Source organism: Mycetomoellerius zeteki, unplaced genomic scaffold (assembly GCF_001594055.1).
Source record: "Mycetomoellerius zeteki isolate Tzet28-1 unplaced genomic scaffold, Tzet1.0 scaffold41, whole genome shotgun sequence".
In the NCBI taxonomy this organism is placed as follows: domain Eukaryota; kingdom Metazoa; phylum Arthropoda; class Insecta; order Hymenoptera; family Formicidae; genus Mycetomoellerius; species Mycetomoellerius zeteki.
Window position 1 is genome coordinate 1,254,543 of NW_017257403.1, and position 16,947 is coordinate 1,271,489.

The 16,947-nt window shown below is 37.9% G+C and overlaps 3 protein-coding genes across 3 annotated transcripts in view; all 3 read right to left on the reverse strand.

The window, feature by feature from the left end:
- Positions 1-11: 11 nt before the first annotated feature.
- LOC108726339 (short transient receptor potential channel 3) lies at positions 12-1,916 on the reverse strand. The gene is made up of 3 exons (XM_018453841.1): positions 1,759-1,916; positions 1,057-1,213; positions 12-431 (listed from the first exon to the last, which is right to left on the reverse strand). The coding sequence occupies exons 1-3, from the start codon at positions 1,887-1,889 to the stop codon at positions 213-215; spliced, it is 507 nt and encodes a 168-aa protein (XP_018309343.1). The 5' UTR covers positions 1,890-1,916; the 3' UTR covers positions 12-212.
- A 1,921-nt stretch (positions 1,917-3,837) lies between these two features.
- Positions 3,838-16,947, reverse strand: part of nompC (no mechanoreceptor potential C) — a 23,474-nt gene continuing 10,364 nt past the window's right edge. The window contains 6 exon segments of the mRNA XM_018453839.1: positions 3,838-4,651; positions 5,113-5,383; positions 11,408-12,434; positions 13,475-13,903; positions 14,403-14,578; positions 15,988-16,947. The exon segment at positions 15,988-16,947 is cut by the window's right edge and continues 26 nt beyond it. Of these exon segments, the coding sequence (XP_018309341.1) occupies positions 4,204-4,651; positions 5,113-5,383; positions 11,408-12,434; positions 13,475-13,903; positions 14,403-14,578; positions 15,988-16,947 (3,311 nt within the window). The 3' untranslated portion in view covers positions 3,838-4,203.
- On the reverse strand, positions 6,570-8,974 carry LOC108726338 (short transient receptor potential channel 7). Its single transcript, XM_018453840.1, has 2 exons — positions 7,599-8,974; positions 6,570-7,251 (listed from the first exon to the last, which is right to left on the reverse strand). Exons 1-2 carry the CDS (start codon positions 7,883-7,885, stop codon positions 6,792-6,794), a joined length of 747 nt encoding a protein of 248 aa, XP_018309342.1. The 5' UTR covers positions 7,886-8,974; the 3' UTR covers positions 6,570-6,791.

Below are 16,947 nucleotides of genomic sequence, written 5' to 3' on the forward strand. Positions count from 1 at the left end.
CTTATGATACCTATATATATATTTCGTTACAATTAGCGATATTGCAAGAAAACGTACAAACGTAGAAAGTACTTTTACTTATATATATATATATTTCTATCTTAAATACTTTACGATATAAAATAGGCCGATATAAAATAATAAAAAAAATTACGCATATGGAAACTTGCATGTAATAATGGAATATATGTTGCACGCGTCAATTTTATTGTTTAAGCCATTTCAGCAAGCGTCACCTCTCCACTAGACGGTTTCTCGATTTCGTCTCCGAATCGCATACGATACTTTCGACGGATTATATCCCAATCAACGATATTTTGTATCTTCGGAATATCATTTAGAGAAGTTTGACTGATAGTTGTGCTTGATCGAAGTAACGAGAAATTAATTCGTTCCTTCGCTGCTCGCGGTAGTGGAAGCATTCTAGTATTCTAAAACAAAAAAGAAAAAGAAGATTACGGGAAATTCAACTAATAAGAAAAGGTAAGATCTTCTAAAATTACTTAATAAAACGCCTCGCAATCTTTGGCCTTCCTTTTTTATTTATGGCTCATTTTTCAAAATGTATTTTCATAAAATAATTTTGTATTATATATATATATATATATATAGTTAAATGTATTTGTAAAGAAACTTTAATTTAATTATAAAAACGATTCTGCAAAATTCTCAAAAATAATGGATGTAGAAGTTGAAAGAAAAAAAAACATTTTCGGAAAATTTGAATACTGCGTTAAAAATCAGTTACTTTCACCAAAAAGTTTTTTTTAAGATATTTTTATGTACTTCTTATTATTTCTATGATATAGAAAGATAAAAATCGTTTTTTTTTTCAATTTTATTTTCTTTAACAAAAATAAGTTTTCTTATGTAAGAAAACTTATTTTAAAAAATGTGTCTGCTATTTTAATCTATATTATAACATTCCAAAACTTATCAAAATAGAAGAGAGATCCTTAAGACCTTCCTTGTTAGATCATATGGCAATATTATAAATTTCTCTAGTAAAGCGTAATATTTTTATATTTAATAAGCAGGAACATAATATTTACGTACAGTAGAAAATTTTGAAAAAGTCTTTTGCGTATCGGGTTCCATGTATCCACGCGATCTGCCGATTTTCTGCCTTGCAATACGTTCCTTCATACAAGCGTTCTTAAGATATTCTGCCCATGTGGTAACGAGATTTAACGGGGATGGGGCTGTCTTTGCTCTAAAAATAAGAATCAGAATAACATTATAGTAAAAATTTGCAAATTTAAATGAAAGCGCATAAGAAATTGCGCGTTTTAAATTTTATACGAAAGTTTGATGAGAAAATTATATCATTCCCTTATTTCAAAAGTGACATAACTAAAAATTATGTTTTTTTTTTAGAAAAGAATTATTTTTCAACTTTAAATAGAAAATTATAGACTAAGTAAATAATATTGGCAAAAAGAATATATTCTTAGAAATGATCAAATGTCATTTTTGTTATTTTCGTTTCACAATTCTTAAAAAAAGACTATCCTTTTTGAATTGTAACGATTTTGATATCCTACAAAATTACAACAAATTCATAATAATTTATCAAAAGTGATACAATTCGAAATATCATGAATAGTTTATCTTGATTTATTTCTTATCAATAGTTTACCTTAATTTAATAAAAGCGTTGCAAAATTCATTTACTGTGTTGAAGGTATAAAAATCAAAGATTAAATACTTTTGTGTTTGCAAAGAATATTTACTATTTTTTTCAACCATGTTACTTACTTTTGCATCTTGCGAACTAGTTTGCTGAGACCGTATTTCCATTCGATATCACTCTGTGATTGAATATTGTGATATGTGTCGCTCATCATAGCAATTAATAGATTAATCAATACTATGACACTGACGAGCATGTATAATGAGAATGATACCTTGAAACAAAAAATATTTATTAAATTCTAACATATAAAAAATAACTTATATAGATAATCATATTATTTACTAAAAAAATCACCTTGAAAAAATAAATCGTCCACTGTGGCTGCTTCTTGCTTAATGAAAAGGCCTCGGTATCTTTTTGGCCGAAAATGGCGAAGAAAAGATTCTCCGTGATTTTGATCAGATTAACATTTACTGTACAAACAGAGAAAAAGAATAGTAAGTTAAAAGAATTTCAAAGGTTGTATTCAGTATTATAATCGCTCAATAAGTAGCTAAGTAGCAATTTAATGTGATTACATCTAAAGATAAGAACCAATGACACATTCTGTGGCTACTTAGTCGCTCAATGAGCGATTGTAATATTACACCACCATTGTTACGTAAATCCAAATATTGTTGTATCCAACTATATTTTATTAAAAATCATAGCGGTTGAATTAGTTGTATATTCTTACGCTAATACAGCGGTGTAGTATAATTGTGGCAGAGTGTAATTAGTAGTCTATCTAATATTTTAGTCATTGCAGTTAGATAATTGCAAATTTCGAACTACACCACTGCTGATACAAAATGTTATTCTATTTATTGTTATTCTGATTACAAGCAGAAAAAAATCATATTTACAGTTCTTGGACTATTAAGAATTGTAGAAGTTCATGCTGACGATGATCAACTACCCCAATCTTCGTTCAAAAATTGACAATTAATCAGAAGAAAAGTTAACGAGCTTTGTAAAACCTAAAACATGCGATGGAATGAACAGCACATTTCAAAAGATTTCGATGAGCAAACACTGAATAATAAATTGTAAAGAGATGAATATCCATATTTAATGTATTGATGAAAAACACTTTCTAAACGCATTTACAAATGCAAGATGAATGCGATGAATGTGGCTTGCAATGTGAGAATTGCATTTCGATTCGCTTTTATATGCATTCTGTAAAAAATAGAAAAATTAAAAGGGATTGATAGAAACTTATTTTCTGTAAAATTATGAATTCCTAATCTACGAAATCAAGAATGGGTTTTAGAATTGAATTTCTCTCTTTATATCAGTATTTACGTATTTTATAGTTATGGTATAATAATCGGAAATTAAAAAGAAATTAATTCCATACAATATATAAGATTATTTCTTAATTTTACGTTTTAATTTAAAAATTGTCTGTGCAATATTTACACATCGTGAATAAAAATCCGTAGAACACAAACTAGCAGAATCAGTACATCAATATTTTAGCTTTCCATTCAACAACATGTATAAATATAATACAACACATGTATAAATATAATACAACACATGTTATACATAACAGTTACATTGTTGAGCAAGAAATTATAATTTTGATGTAATATTATAAGTTTGTATTCAGCGGAAAGAGATAGAAGTGGATTCTAAACCAAATTCCGATTTAAAAGATTAAGCATTCGTTATACAGCGAAAAATCTCTTTTGTCGAATTCGCTTTAATTTAGCTATTTCTTTTTACAGAGTGAGCATTTATAGTACATGCCAGTCGAACTTTACAACGTGCGGATGATCGAGAGGTGAATCCTGTAGACGCGTTTAACTTCGATTGACGTATCAATGAATGTACATGCTACACACCAGAGTGTATAAATTTGTGTATAAATATAACATGTATAATGAGATGTGAGCTTCGAAGGCAATTCTAATATTGCGATATTACGTAGATACACATTCTACAAATATGTGTATCGAGCGCGCCGATATATTACACGAAAATATCATGGGCAACATGATGCAGGCATAATGATCGGTGCGTGCATCGTTGCAACAGAGCCGTTACGCAATTGCGCTCTATTGACATAATGTAGGTATATATCATACATATATATGATTAATAAAACATTCTAGGTGGAAAAGAGAATTTGATAATTAAATAATGATTGATGACTAACCGTCAAACGTGACGTGGAACGATCTCTATGCATACGGGTATTCCCCATGGTAGTCTCTAAAACGTGTTATATAGTAATCAATTAGACTATGGATCACAAGGAGCACAGGTTTGCTAACTAACAATAACTGTACAGGCGATACAAAGTCCGAGCTTAGACATTTATTTTTAAAATACTGACAAGGTCCTCCGTAAACGCCTCGCGGCGATGTATGTACAAATAAACGCAACCGAGCGCATTAATGCGGCGAATCTGCGAAAATAGGAAGAGCTTTGATCTCTCTTTCTTTCTCTCTTTCTCTTTCTTCCGTGGGAGTTACAAAATGTATTGTCGATGGTTGTCTTCAATAACATTTCCTCGTTCAAACTCCAAGTCCAAGCCTTGATTTTTCGGCAGCATCCGACGAGCCTTCTAAAGCCGCCAATGGATTCTCTGTCGACTCCTTGCTCTTTTCGACCGGCTTCTCTTCGATCTTCTTGCCGTAAAGGTCTCTGTATTTGCGCCTGACGACTTCCCAGTCGACCACGTTGTTGATCTTGACGGTATTGCGGAAGGACAATTGACTGCCGAGAGGACTCAAGTGAGCCACTGATAAAGCGACGCTCTCCTTGTGTCCCACCTGTGAGGTCTTCTTTATCTTGGACAGCCATTTGGCTCCCATCCTGGTGCGAGGGGACATGCGGGTGGCACCCATCAGGTGCATTAGAGAGGGTCGTTCTTTCTTTTTGGTCAGGCGTTTCTTGCAAAGTTTGACGAAATATGTGATCCACGTGGATAGGAGATTCAGCGGAGATGGTGCCGTAGTGGTCCTGTCGTGTATTAAAAATTCGATCTATTAGTGCGATAAATGACACGATAAATGGTGCTTTCATGCGACATGCAACAACCTACCATTTCTTCTTTTTTTTTTACTACACGAAGATATAACAATTTTGCTGAAGTATCTAGAAATTTAACTAGATATAGATCGGAGAACAATTTTGTTGGACCATCAAAATAATTATGTAGGAATCTCAGGCATAATGAATAACGAGCAATGCTGCAAAAAGTTTTGACATTCTAGCAACCAGTAGTTTAAGCATCTTACACATTTTATGTACATTAAATTATTTTATATTTATCCTGTATATATATTATTTAATATTTATATATATAATTATTTGGAACATCCAACAAAATTATTTTCAGATCTGTATCTAGTTAAATTTTTAGGTATTTCAGCGAAGCCATTCTTTCCGTGTAACTTTTTCTTCGGTACGTTTTTTATTACCTATGCATATTTCGAACGAGCTTGCTCAATCCATATTTCCACTCGATGTCCGACTGTGCTTGTATCCGCTGATAGGTATCACTCATCATAGCGATCAGGAGATTAATAAGCACCACCACCGACACCAACATGTAAATGCCGAAGGTGAGCTTGAAAAGGACGGTCGTCCATTCAGGCTGTATGATCCTTTCTGTCTTGAATTGTTCGTGTGTCGTCTGACCGAAGATGGCGAAGAACAACAACTCGACCGCGTGTATGGGATTCATCTTGACTGTAAATACGCGTTAAATAACGTGTCTCGTAAGGTGCTTCGTATATATGCGCGTGGACGTATGCAAAAATTCTCTGCCACTGCGCAGAACATGCTAAACGTTGCCACTACCAAACGTCGCAAAGAGGATCGATTTCAAGCCATACAGGATATACATATGCTGCGACTCGTACGAACTTCTCAATTTTGCCTGTCGTTAGAAAAAGTCCAAAGCGCCTAAGAAAAACGCCCTTTTGTCTAACGGATTTCTAATTTTAAGCGCATGAAACATAAAAGGAACTAGAGGAGACTTGCGATGTATGTTACGTGCAATACTTGTAGAAAAATACTATTAGATTATGAAAAAAATATTGAAACGAGTGTATGTATAGTATAATATTCTATTATGGTTTTTCAATTATTTCCAATCGTTTTTTCGCGAGTCCAATATTATTTTTCCATAAGGGAATTATCCCCGAATATTGCTAATATTTAAAGGACACCCCAGACAGCAAGCATTGTCTAGAAAACCTCTTTACGTTTTTTTAGATATCTTTCAGACATCTTTATGATGTCTTTATAAAGTCTTTTAGACATGCATGCAATCTTGGATTTAATGAAGACTTTTAGATAGATGTGCCTTTAGACATTTGCAATATCAGGAATATTTTCATTATGAACCGTCCATGTAAATGTTAGTTAAAGTTGATAGCTGAGACTTAGCCTTAAGATGTCTTATTTTGTCTTTCTATAAAAACATTCATAAATTCACACTCAAACCATCCCATTTAACTTTAATTAATGTTTACAGCAACGGCTCTCTAATGGAAAATATCGTCGTATAAATCAATCGAGAGGTACAATCTGCATCCTACGGATGATAACGCGTTATGGTGCCGCGGATGAATGATCCAACATTCAATGAAACATCGAGAGCGAGCGGATGTGACGGGGATTCGTGACAATTCGGCATTTGCAGGCATCATCCGGTCGTGCCATGTGACGGAGAAGGTATAATGTGTTCGGCGGAATTGGCCCATTCTCATATATCTCACAAACAACATCAATTATATGCGTTCCTACGAGATTCACGTATCATACGTCGAGAGACGCGTACTTACTTAGATGATTAAATGCTCGGCCGATCGCCGGTGCACTGAGGATCGCCCGGGGATCCTCTATGATGGTCTCGCTCGATCGTCTGAAAGTCTGTGTCTGCGGTAGCGGTTTATGATTTAAATATTGTTTGTGAAGGGTGAATGTATCTTTAGCGCATTTAATCTGTCGCTAAGTCTGTCTAGTAGGTAATACTGAGCACGGTAGTACGATGGTAGGTCGACGGTATCTTAATCGCTCGTTTGCTCGTTTTTCGCGCGAATTCGTAATCGGCAATTTGGTCGAAAAATAGCAAAGGGCGACGGCAAATCTTTTATGTGGGCGGATTCGAGACTGTCGCTGGTATCGTCGAAGCGTTGGATGCCGTCGGCCCGCTCTCATCTTCGTTCTCATCCTCGTTGCTCTTCCCTTCCTTCTCCTCCTCCTTCTCAGGCTCGTTCCCAGTTAGAACGAGATACTTCTTCCTGATCGAGTCCCAATCCACTACGTTCTCTATTCTGGTCGCGCTATTGAAAGACAGCTGACTGCCCAGCGGGCTGAGATGCACCACGGAAAGGGTCACGCTATCCTTTGGACGGACCTGACCTTTTTTAACCTTGGCCAACCATTTTGCGCCCATCTTGGACCTGGGCGATAAACGGCTGGCGCGTCCGAATCCCATCATGTGCACCAACGAGGGTCGCTTGCGCTTAGCGGTGCGCTGCTTACACAACTTGATGAAGTACACGGTCCAGGTGGTGAGCAAGTTTAGCGGGGACGGAGCTGTGGTAGTTCTGTAACACGCAATCGCGTTTCCAACACGGAATGCTCCGTTAACGCCCCGATATAGCTTAACAGCGAGTTACTTAAGAGACCGGTTGAGACCGCGATATACGCAGGCTGTACGTAAAAGCATGTAAAAGCGAACGGCACTGCAACGATTCGTCTTGTAAACGCGAGAACGCGTCGCTTCAAAGTAATATTATATAACTCTATTTATAACATTGATGTTCCGACCAAACGTGGAAAAAGATAATCGAGCATGCTATTTCGGTTAAACCGCGTTGGTTATCTAGCGGTTTATCATATAGCGGATTATTATCGCACGTACATTCGGAGTCGTAAAAGGTCGCAGGCTTACCTGTGCATGTTTCGGATCAGTTTACTGAGTCCGTATTTCCACTCAATGTCCGACTGCGCCTGTATCCGTTGATAAGTGTCGCTCATCATGGCGATCAGCAGATTAATCAACACCACTACCGAGACCAACATGTACACTCCGAAGGTCAACTTGAAGAGGACCTCGGTCCACTGCGGCTGATCGGTCTGGACCTTCAGCTCGCCGTGGGTCGTTTGGCCGAAGACGGCGAAGAACAGATACTCGAAGGCGAGTACCGGATTCATCTTTACTGGAATTACGAGGCACATACACACACACACACAAGACGTTTCTTGGTGGCTCTAAAGGCTTTTTCGTTCTCTTTTTTTTATAGCTCATTGCTTCGTGCCATTACAGGCTACTACTGGTGGATACTCGCTATTTAGTATTACAAATGCGCATGTGAGTATTCCATAACGTACATAACGATCGAGCGAGCGAGCGAGCGAACGAACAAACGGAACGAACATGCTCATGCATATTTTTTATATAGACTCTGGCCATGCTCTGCAGCTGCGGCTGCGACTAACGCCTGATGCATGCCATGAATATCTTATTGCAGGCTGCGTTCATCGTCGAGTACGTACTGTCACTCGCCTTTTCAGCCTCGTCGCTCTAATTCGTCTTGCATTTACATCTGATTCAGATGTAATTGCGATTCCCTTTTTTTTCTTTTTTTTTCCTTTCTTTTTTTTTCTCTTTGTCGTCCCGCGCTAAAAGATACTCGTGACGATGAGATTCTATCATCGGACCGGCGCGTTTCTAGGACGCGCGACGAGTCCAAGCGATGCATCTCGCTAATCGGGGGATGCATCTCGACACCGGTGCGCCGTTTCTCGAGGATACTAAGTGATCGAACAATGGGGGGGAAGGTCATTCCTCGTGCGTTCCATGCTGAATGAGAGTAAAAGAGAAAGAGAGGAGGGCGTGGGGTGGAGATTTTGAAACGTATCGCGCGATACGTTTGCAGTGGATAAAAAGGATGCGACATGCAGCTCGAAAATGCGCACCCTCCTCCTTGCTTGTCTGGCTTGCACGACTCCAAAGGCGGACGCGACACGTCGCGCAAAATTTATTTGCATGCAAAGATACGGAGGGAGAGGATGGAAAGATCCTTTCTCGTACTAGTCACGGTCTGCTGAGATAAGAAGAAAAAAAAAGAAAAGAAAAAAGGAGGAAACGCGCGGAGGGAACGATTCTTTGAGGGATGTGGAACGTTCCGTCAAATCGATCGAGTCACATGAAAAAAACGATCGTGCGATGGATGCACATCATGAATTGCATACAACATCGTCCATTAGCATAAACACGATTCTAGCAAACTTACAATAATTACAGATATATGATGTAGGTACAGAGAAAACACGCACGTACATACACATATATGTGTGTGTGTGCGTTCATGTATGTATAATACATATACAGGACATATACGTACAGGCGAGACACGGGGATGCACACGGGCAGAGGCTGTGAAAGAAACACGAGCACATATGCTCCGGCAGTAACTCTAATCGACAGCTAATCAAATTGCATGGAACGTCGTTCTCGAGCTTTCAGATCAATTTTATAAATATTTGTTCGGTACGCTGCGATACGGACGCTTCTCTCCAATCCGCGAATGGATCTGAAGCGAATATAGGAGTATAAGAGGGAGGTTTTTTTAAATTTTGCAATTACACAACAATAATCATGGGCGTATCCAGGATTTCAGTCAGGGGTAGCAAAAAATTTATTTTCACACAAAATTTATCAAAACACTTATAAAGCCAGTTTTCGAGAATCTTCAGTGAACTTTTTTAAATACTTTTTTAATACTTCTCCTTTCTTTTTGTAAAAATTATTTTCGTAATTGATTCTTCCAAAAATTTAAGGAGGAGGCAAACGCTCCCCTGCCCTCTCTTGCGTACGCCCATGGCAATAACTAATATAAGTGGTTGCCGCACTGGAGTGCTTTAAACGACAGTAATGTTTGCATACAAGGGAGATATTGTTCTCAGCAAATTCTCCATCGATCGTTTTCGCTTTAATTTTTTCACCGTTGCCTCCGAATCACAGCATACAACGTGACAAGAACATTCGATTTTGCGTGTATTTTTATTCCGATTCTCTCGTTTATGTGTTTTCTTTTTTTTTCGCTTCATCATATCAGGCAGCAGTCTCAGCAGACAACACACACTGGCCAAATGCACGATGCAGACGAGACGACACCGAGATGGATCGTGTCCTGCATTCAGTTTCGCGTGCGCGATTTTTGTTCCGATTTGCTTTCCGCGCTCGGGTTGCTTCTGATTTAATCGTTCTCAACCAGCTGAAAACTTACAATCTCTGCTGTTATCGTCACAGCACTCATTCTTTTTCTTGTAGCGGCCGTAGCGACGAGGAGGCGCCGTTGGTGGCGTCTCCATCATCCATTCCGTATTATTGGCCAACAAATCTATCATTGTAATTCAGTCGATTATGATTCTGTATCGCTCCGCATGTCTCTGAGTATGATCGACATGAAGTAGACCTACTTTGGGATTTTGATAAATGACAATTGAGAAATCTAAACGCGCAAACTTGACCGCAACGAGTCGATGATTTTCAAAATAGGAATAAATCTTTCAAGTTGAGGGATGGGAAACGCGCGAAAGAGGGTAAACGTTTAATTGCTTCTGCATATAAATTACGCGCCGAGTACACAGTCGGTACAATTTCGATGAGTTTAATTTCCGATTCCGTATATATAATATATATTGAAATCTAAATTCATCGAAATTGCTAGTCACGTAGTTCTGTAACTCCTGACGTAAACTAACGCAGGAGTGGAAATATTGCACCGTTATCTCGGTACCCACGCGAATTAGCACCTGCGTGGGCGGAAGCACTGTCTACGTCCTGTTAATGGAAACCAGTATCGCGCGTCGAAGCGATTGCCAATCTAAGATCTAGCCCTACGTAGGTATCTACATAACGTATCTACGGTACATGTCGTATCTACAGTACGTGTGCGCGAATATGTATATATATATCCTATAGACGGAACTGTAAAAAAATCAATTAACACTGCGCCACTAGCTCTGGATTGGCGTCAAGGTACATAATAAGAGAAAAAGAGAGACAGAGAGAAAGATACGGGGGGGTGGCGCACAAAATGTCATACCACATATTTGGTTTATATTGGGCGAGTTCAAGACGACAAAGCGGCTAGGCATGCTTACCGAGCGATTGAATATGATTGGTTGGATCTATAAGTAACAACTAATTGTGTTCATTTGCTCGGCAAGCAGGCTAGTCGCTTTGTCAACTTGAACGCGTCCATTGTTACACTCGAGCGGCTGAATCGCAAGCCCGTGTACGCGCACTCCCGGTCCGCGGAAATGAAGGGACACACGTACAATGTACAAACAAACAAGGCACTTTATTGTAGCACACGAACGAGGAATACAGAACAACCAGCATTGTGACAGACCGTCCGTCAAAATCGTCCGACTCAAACCGTTATTCTCCCTCTCTTCGTCATCGTCCTGACGACACGCTCCTCGCTTCGCTCGACTCGACTCTTTCGGAGACGGAACAGCACGGATGTTGGGCATAACACTAATCGTATATTTATTGTTAATAAAACTGTGGTATAGAGCTGATTATAAAATTGATTATCAAAGCATTGAAAATTGAATAATTAAATGGTATTACATTTCGCGCGCCACCTTATAGATAGAAAGAGAGCGAAGAAGGGGAGGGAAGAAGACTGAAGAAGGAAAAGACGAGAAGACTGAAGAAATGAGAGTGACGTATTTCGAACTTACCGTCGGAGAATGCCGGCTTATGTTTTCTATCTTCTTGGCGCGCCTCTGCCGGCGTTTGATTCTTGAACGCCTGATTAAGAGCGACGAAATGCATGGAGAAGCCGAAAACGAAGATCGCCAGCACCGCGAGAAACCTCGCGAGATCCTTCATAAGATTACCGATGATGATGGCCCACGGCCCGAACAGATGGTGAAACGATAGGAAGTCCAGGATCTGCACGCAAGCTAAAAGGAAACTGAGGGCAAAAAGCTGGTTTCTCAGGTAGAGGAGAGTCGGCCAGTATCCTCTTTCGACGATTACGAATCCCATCAGGTGAAACGCAACGCCGAATATGCCGAAGAGCAGCACCGCTAGCTTGATCCAGCCGAGGCCGCTTTTGTCACTGGGATTCGTCAGTTCGAACAGCAATAGTCCTGATAGCATCACCAGCAGACACCACTCGTACCAATACGGTATTAGGTTGGCCCTCACCACTGGATAGATCGGTGTGATGCCAACCAGCAACAGGAAGATCATCAGGTAGATGTGCGACGTGAGATACGACATGAATTTGATGATGGGTACATTATTGTACTTGTGGCCGAGCGGTAGGGCGAACACCACCCAGACCGGCGGGCACACGATGAAGGCGATGAACAGCAGGATCGTCCTGAACGCGTTCCAATTTAGGCTACCTTGCCACAGCTCTTGGAGATAGCGCTGCACCACGGTGTGCGCGATCACCTCTTTCTGTTCGTTCTCAATCAGCACGTCCAGGAACTCGACATTCCTGCGATCCATCGACGTCAAGATCCTGCCGGCCGAGTCGGCGCCCGCCGCTAGAGCCAGCAATTCGGTGGCCATTGCTTCGCACTGTTTCCCGGCCGCAATTAAATCCTTAGCACGCTCTTTTTCTTTTTCAGAAAGCTTCATGTAGATGTTGGATAATTTCGCCGCAGTGTCGACTGGCGCGGGTGACACCAGAACGAATTCTTCGATCGGTTTGTTGTTATGGCTTTTGCTGCAGACCATCATGTTGTAAACAAACTGTAAACGTATAATAGTTTGTTTGAAAGTTAATAAGAAAGTGAACTCGAGAAAATTGTAAGTTCCTTCAATTCTGTGTTCTGGATAATTGTTGTGACTATTATTTATCTGCGCTAAATCTGAGACAGATAATTTTATGATGCACATAAATTTATGTAGATTATTATTAAAAATTTTATGCTTTTTTAAATAAAGTTATCGTTACGCTTAAAGACTTCAAAATTATATTACGATTAAATTTTTAAGACTAATGATACTTTAAATTTTCATGATAAATATAAATATTCTCGTGTTTTGTAAATGTAGTGACTTGAGCCACTAAATCCATATTCTGATTAGTCATTGTGAAGCCTACTTGTAAATAATTGCACTAAGGTAAAGCTTTTCGCAATGTAACTGCGGAACTTTATGCGACAGTATTTCTCGTCTCGTTTTAAAATTATTTGAACTACACATGCATTATCAATAAATTTTCGTCTACGAAACCGACTTAATTCTCTTTGCGTGCGTACCTAACATTAAAGAGCAAATTCCTTATTTCGGTTTCGAAATGTATAAAGTTTCTAAATGTTGTATGTCTTTTAATCTCACAAAATACAACTGTATAATATATGAGAATTTCGAAAAAAATTTAACTTAGTTTTAAATGATTATAAAATCATTTTGCAAAATGCAAAGAAATTGAATTAATAAACTTTTTATAGATTTTTCATAATAATATATATATATGTACACACACATATATATATTTAAAACATGAAGAATATTTTTAAATCGCAGAAAATATTTTATAAATAGACATCCATACCCCAAAGATAAAAAGTTTTGAAAAAACAAGTGATTTTATTAGATGATAAATAATTTCATGAACAATTATTTTTTTTGTAATTTTTCTATAACTTTTTCATACGTATGAAATAAAAAAATAATTTAGAAATTTGTAGTTAAAAAATTTAACATTTGAGCAGTTTTCACATTCTAGGAAATTTTATTACTTCAGAGAGTTTTCGCTGTTCCTCTTATCAGAGCGGATATCTTACCCTCCTATCATCCATCAGAGCATACGTATCGTGCTCCTTCTCCATAAGGTATTTCAGCACATCGTTGTGACCCTCGGAAGCGGCGAACCAGATCGGTGCGCAGCCGAGATTCGTCTCGGTTTTCGGAGACCCACCACTTTCCACAAGCAGCTTCACGACGTCTAGATGGCCGGCGCGTGCCGCACAATGCAGCGGTGTCCAACCGTTTTTATCAGTCGCGTTTATTTCCGCTCCCTGACCCAAAAGAACCTCCACCATCTGATAATGTCCGTGAGTTGCCGCGATGTGCAACCCGGTCTTGCCGTAACGATCCGAGCTATGCAACAATTCCGCCGATCTGCTCAACAGCAGACCCACGACAGTTATGTGACCACCGAAACAAGCCAGATGCAGAGGGTTCCAGCCGTTCTCTGTTGTCGCTGCGTCTACCTTCGGTCAGAACATCCTCATATTCAGTAAAAATGTTCAATACGGCGATTTAGATCTGTATATTGACCAATGTAGATTAATCTTGTTTCAACTTACTTTTTCTAATTTTAAAAATTGGGAAAGGATAAAGAGTAAGTTAAACCGAGATTAAAGTTAATTTTCATTGGTAGAATAGAAAAAGATAAAAAAGATAAAAAAATAAATTAAACCAAGATTAAAGTTAATTCTACATTGGTGGAACCGAGCATTAATTCGTCTTTTTAATAACTTGTAAAAACTAATGTAAAAGTAACTTAATTTTCTCAATTTTTCTTAATTCTTTAAAAATAAAAAATCATATTAGTACAAGATCTTTTGTCAAGATCATCGTCTTAAAAAGTACATACTCTTTTAAAAATACTTTTTACAAAGAGAATACCATCCGAATGTGTTATGAACTAAGATCCGACAAATTCGGTTATGGTATCATTACTAGTATAATTTGTCGTAGAAGTCGTACCTGAACCCCCGCAGAATTGAGGAGAAGTCGTACGACGTTCTCGTTTCCAGAATAGGCAGCCAGATGAAGAGGAGTCATGCCGGATTCAGCCCCTAATTCTCCTACTAACGATCCTCCGGTTGGTGGATCGGATTTCACAGTTCCGGGTATGTGAGTGAGCAGTTCTCTAACCGTATCTAGAACCAATTTTCTTTTACAATAAAAAAGTATAAAAAGATTATGAGGAGTGCAATTAAAGGTGTGTTATTTTATAGTAACACATATTTAACTGCCTTTAAAATGATTTTTTTTTAAATAATGATGACAGATATGTATATCTTAATTTAAATTTAATGATAGCTTCTCTGGATTCTAATTATATTTTACCATTGATATTTATCATTAATTAGTTATAATTTATACATAAATATAATTATGCATGAATTATGTATAGATATTATAGATTATTACTAATTAACGATATCGAACGATATTCATATTATTTAATGAGAATCATGTTAATATTGAAGTAATTAGAACCATAAAAAGTACTAAATTTAAAAATTAGATATACCGTCGATTTCTTTAAAATCATTTTAAAGATATTTAGGATGTCTATCTATAAAATATCTATAAAATATCTTCCGTAATTTTTAATTTAAAAATATTCTTCATGTAACTCTGTTATGATGTAGGAAAATTCATATAAAGTTTGTTAATTCAATTTTTTTTACATTGCATAGAAACGATTTTATAAAGTCATTTTATAAATTATTACTATAATTACACTAGTTTATAAATAAATGTTTTTATTATTTTGAACCAGACAAGGTATTTTTTAAAATTGGTTTTTTGATACCAAAAACGTTACCACAAGTCAAATTTTAACAGCACGTCAAGTTTCTGAAATAATTGAAGTTTAATATACCAAAAAAATATCAATCAATTGTTCCTGCTGGAGAAATTTGATTTACTGCCGTTTTAGCATTACAGTTCTTTTAGTTCTTATAGATTAAAAATTTACTTTACATTGTAATACTTCATTTGAAATAAATGTTTGAAAAAACATTTTTTAAACGTTCATGAAATGTTTATTTAACATTAATTATTCATTTGAAATGATGGTTTGAAAAAACACTTTTTAAATGTTTATTTAATGTTCATTAAATGTTTATTTAACATTAATTATTTGTATATCGACATCATAAGTGACGTAATAGATAAAGTACGAGACTCATAACCTTGAGATCCCAGGTTCAAACTTAGTAAACGAAAAAGATTTTAATATAATTAAAAATTACAATTGATTAATACAATTAATTATCTAAGGATTTAGGTACTGTTGATAAAAAATAATAAATTAAAAAAAAGTTCTACATTGTATTTTTTCTAATAAACTTTGTTCAAATAATTTAAAAAAAAAAATGTTTCTTTAAACGTTTAAATAAACGTTTATTTAATGAAAAAAGAGGGAACTATCTATTATTTTTAACATTTTTAGAAACGTTTCTAAAAATATTTTTCAAATATTTTTAAAAACATTTTTTTAACATGTTATTGCTACTTGGGTAGTGTTATACAATTATTTTATAAGATTTTTACTCACCGGCTTGTCCAAAATAAGCAGCAACGTGAAGTGCGGTAACGCCGAGTTTTTTACTGGATATCCTAAGAGATTGCGACGACCTCATCACTTCAAGTACTTGACCGTGGCCGTGCTGAGCCGCCAGGTGAACCGCAGTGAAACCCGCGCGATTCTCGTCAGCGCAGGATGCACCGGCCCTAACCAGAGCCTTCACGACTTCGGCGTGTCCACCTTCCGCTGCCAGTTGCAGAGGAGTCGCTTCAGTCAATTTATTTCTAGCAGTTATCACGCCCTGCCTGTCGAACTTCATCAATTCTTCGATCACCCGGACGCTGCCTTGCATGGCGGCGATGTGAGCGCAAGTATTGCCATCCTTGGTGCAAGCCATCACGAGGTTGGCATGCCTCTGCAGAAAGAGCTGCGCCACTTCGGCGTAATTGTTCATAGCCGCAGCGTGAATTGGTTTTTGTCCCTGGTCGTCCGTAGCATCTATACTGGCACCAAGTTCTAGAAGTAGTTTACAGACTTCTAACTGACCCGCTCCCGCTGCCAGGTGAAGAGGAGTCTGCTTCCTCAAGGTGAGCACATCTATCGCAGCGCCATGATCCTGCACGAGGAACCGTACCAAATGCGTGTAACCATTCATGGCAGCCAGATGCAGAGCGGTCCTTCCGACGCGCGACTTGGAGTTTATAAAGGCCTTGTTCGCCAGTAACGCGTCGCAGACTTGAAGGTAGCCGTGCTCGGCAGCTAGATGAAGAGCGGATCTACCCTCGAGATCGAACACATCCACCCTGCCGTGATTGGCGAGAAGTGTCGTCACCAGTTCCATGTGACCTCGATGAGCTGCAATTAGCAACGGCGTCCAACCCACCGCGCTTTGCCGGTTCAAGGCTTTTTGCACATCCGTAGCTGACATGCGACTGATCATCTCCGACAGAACCTCGTTGTTGCCCGCGAGCGCGCAATAATGGAATGCCG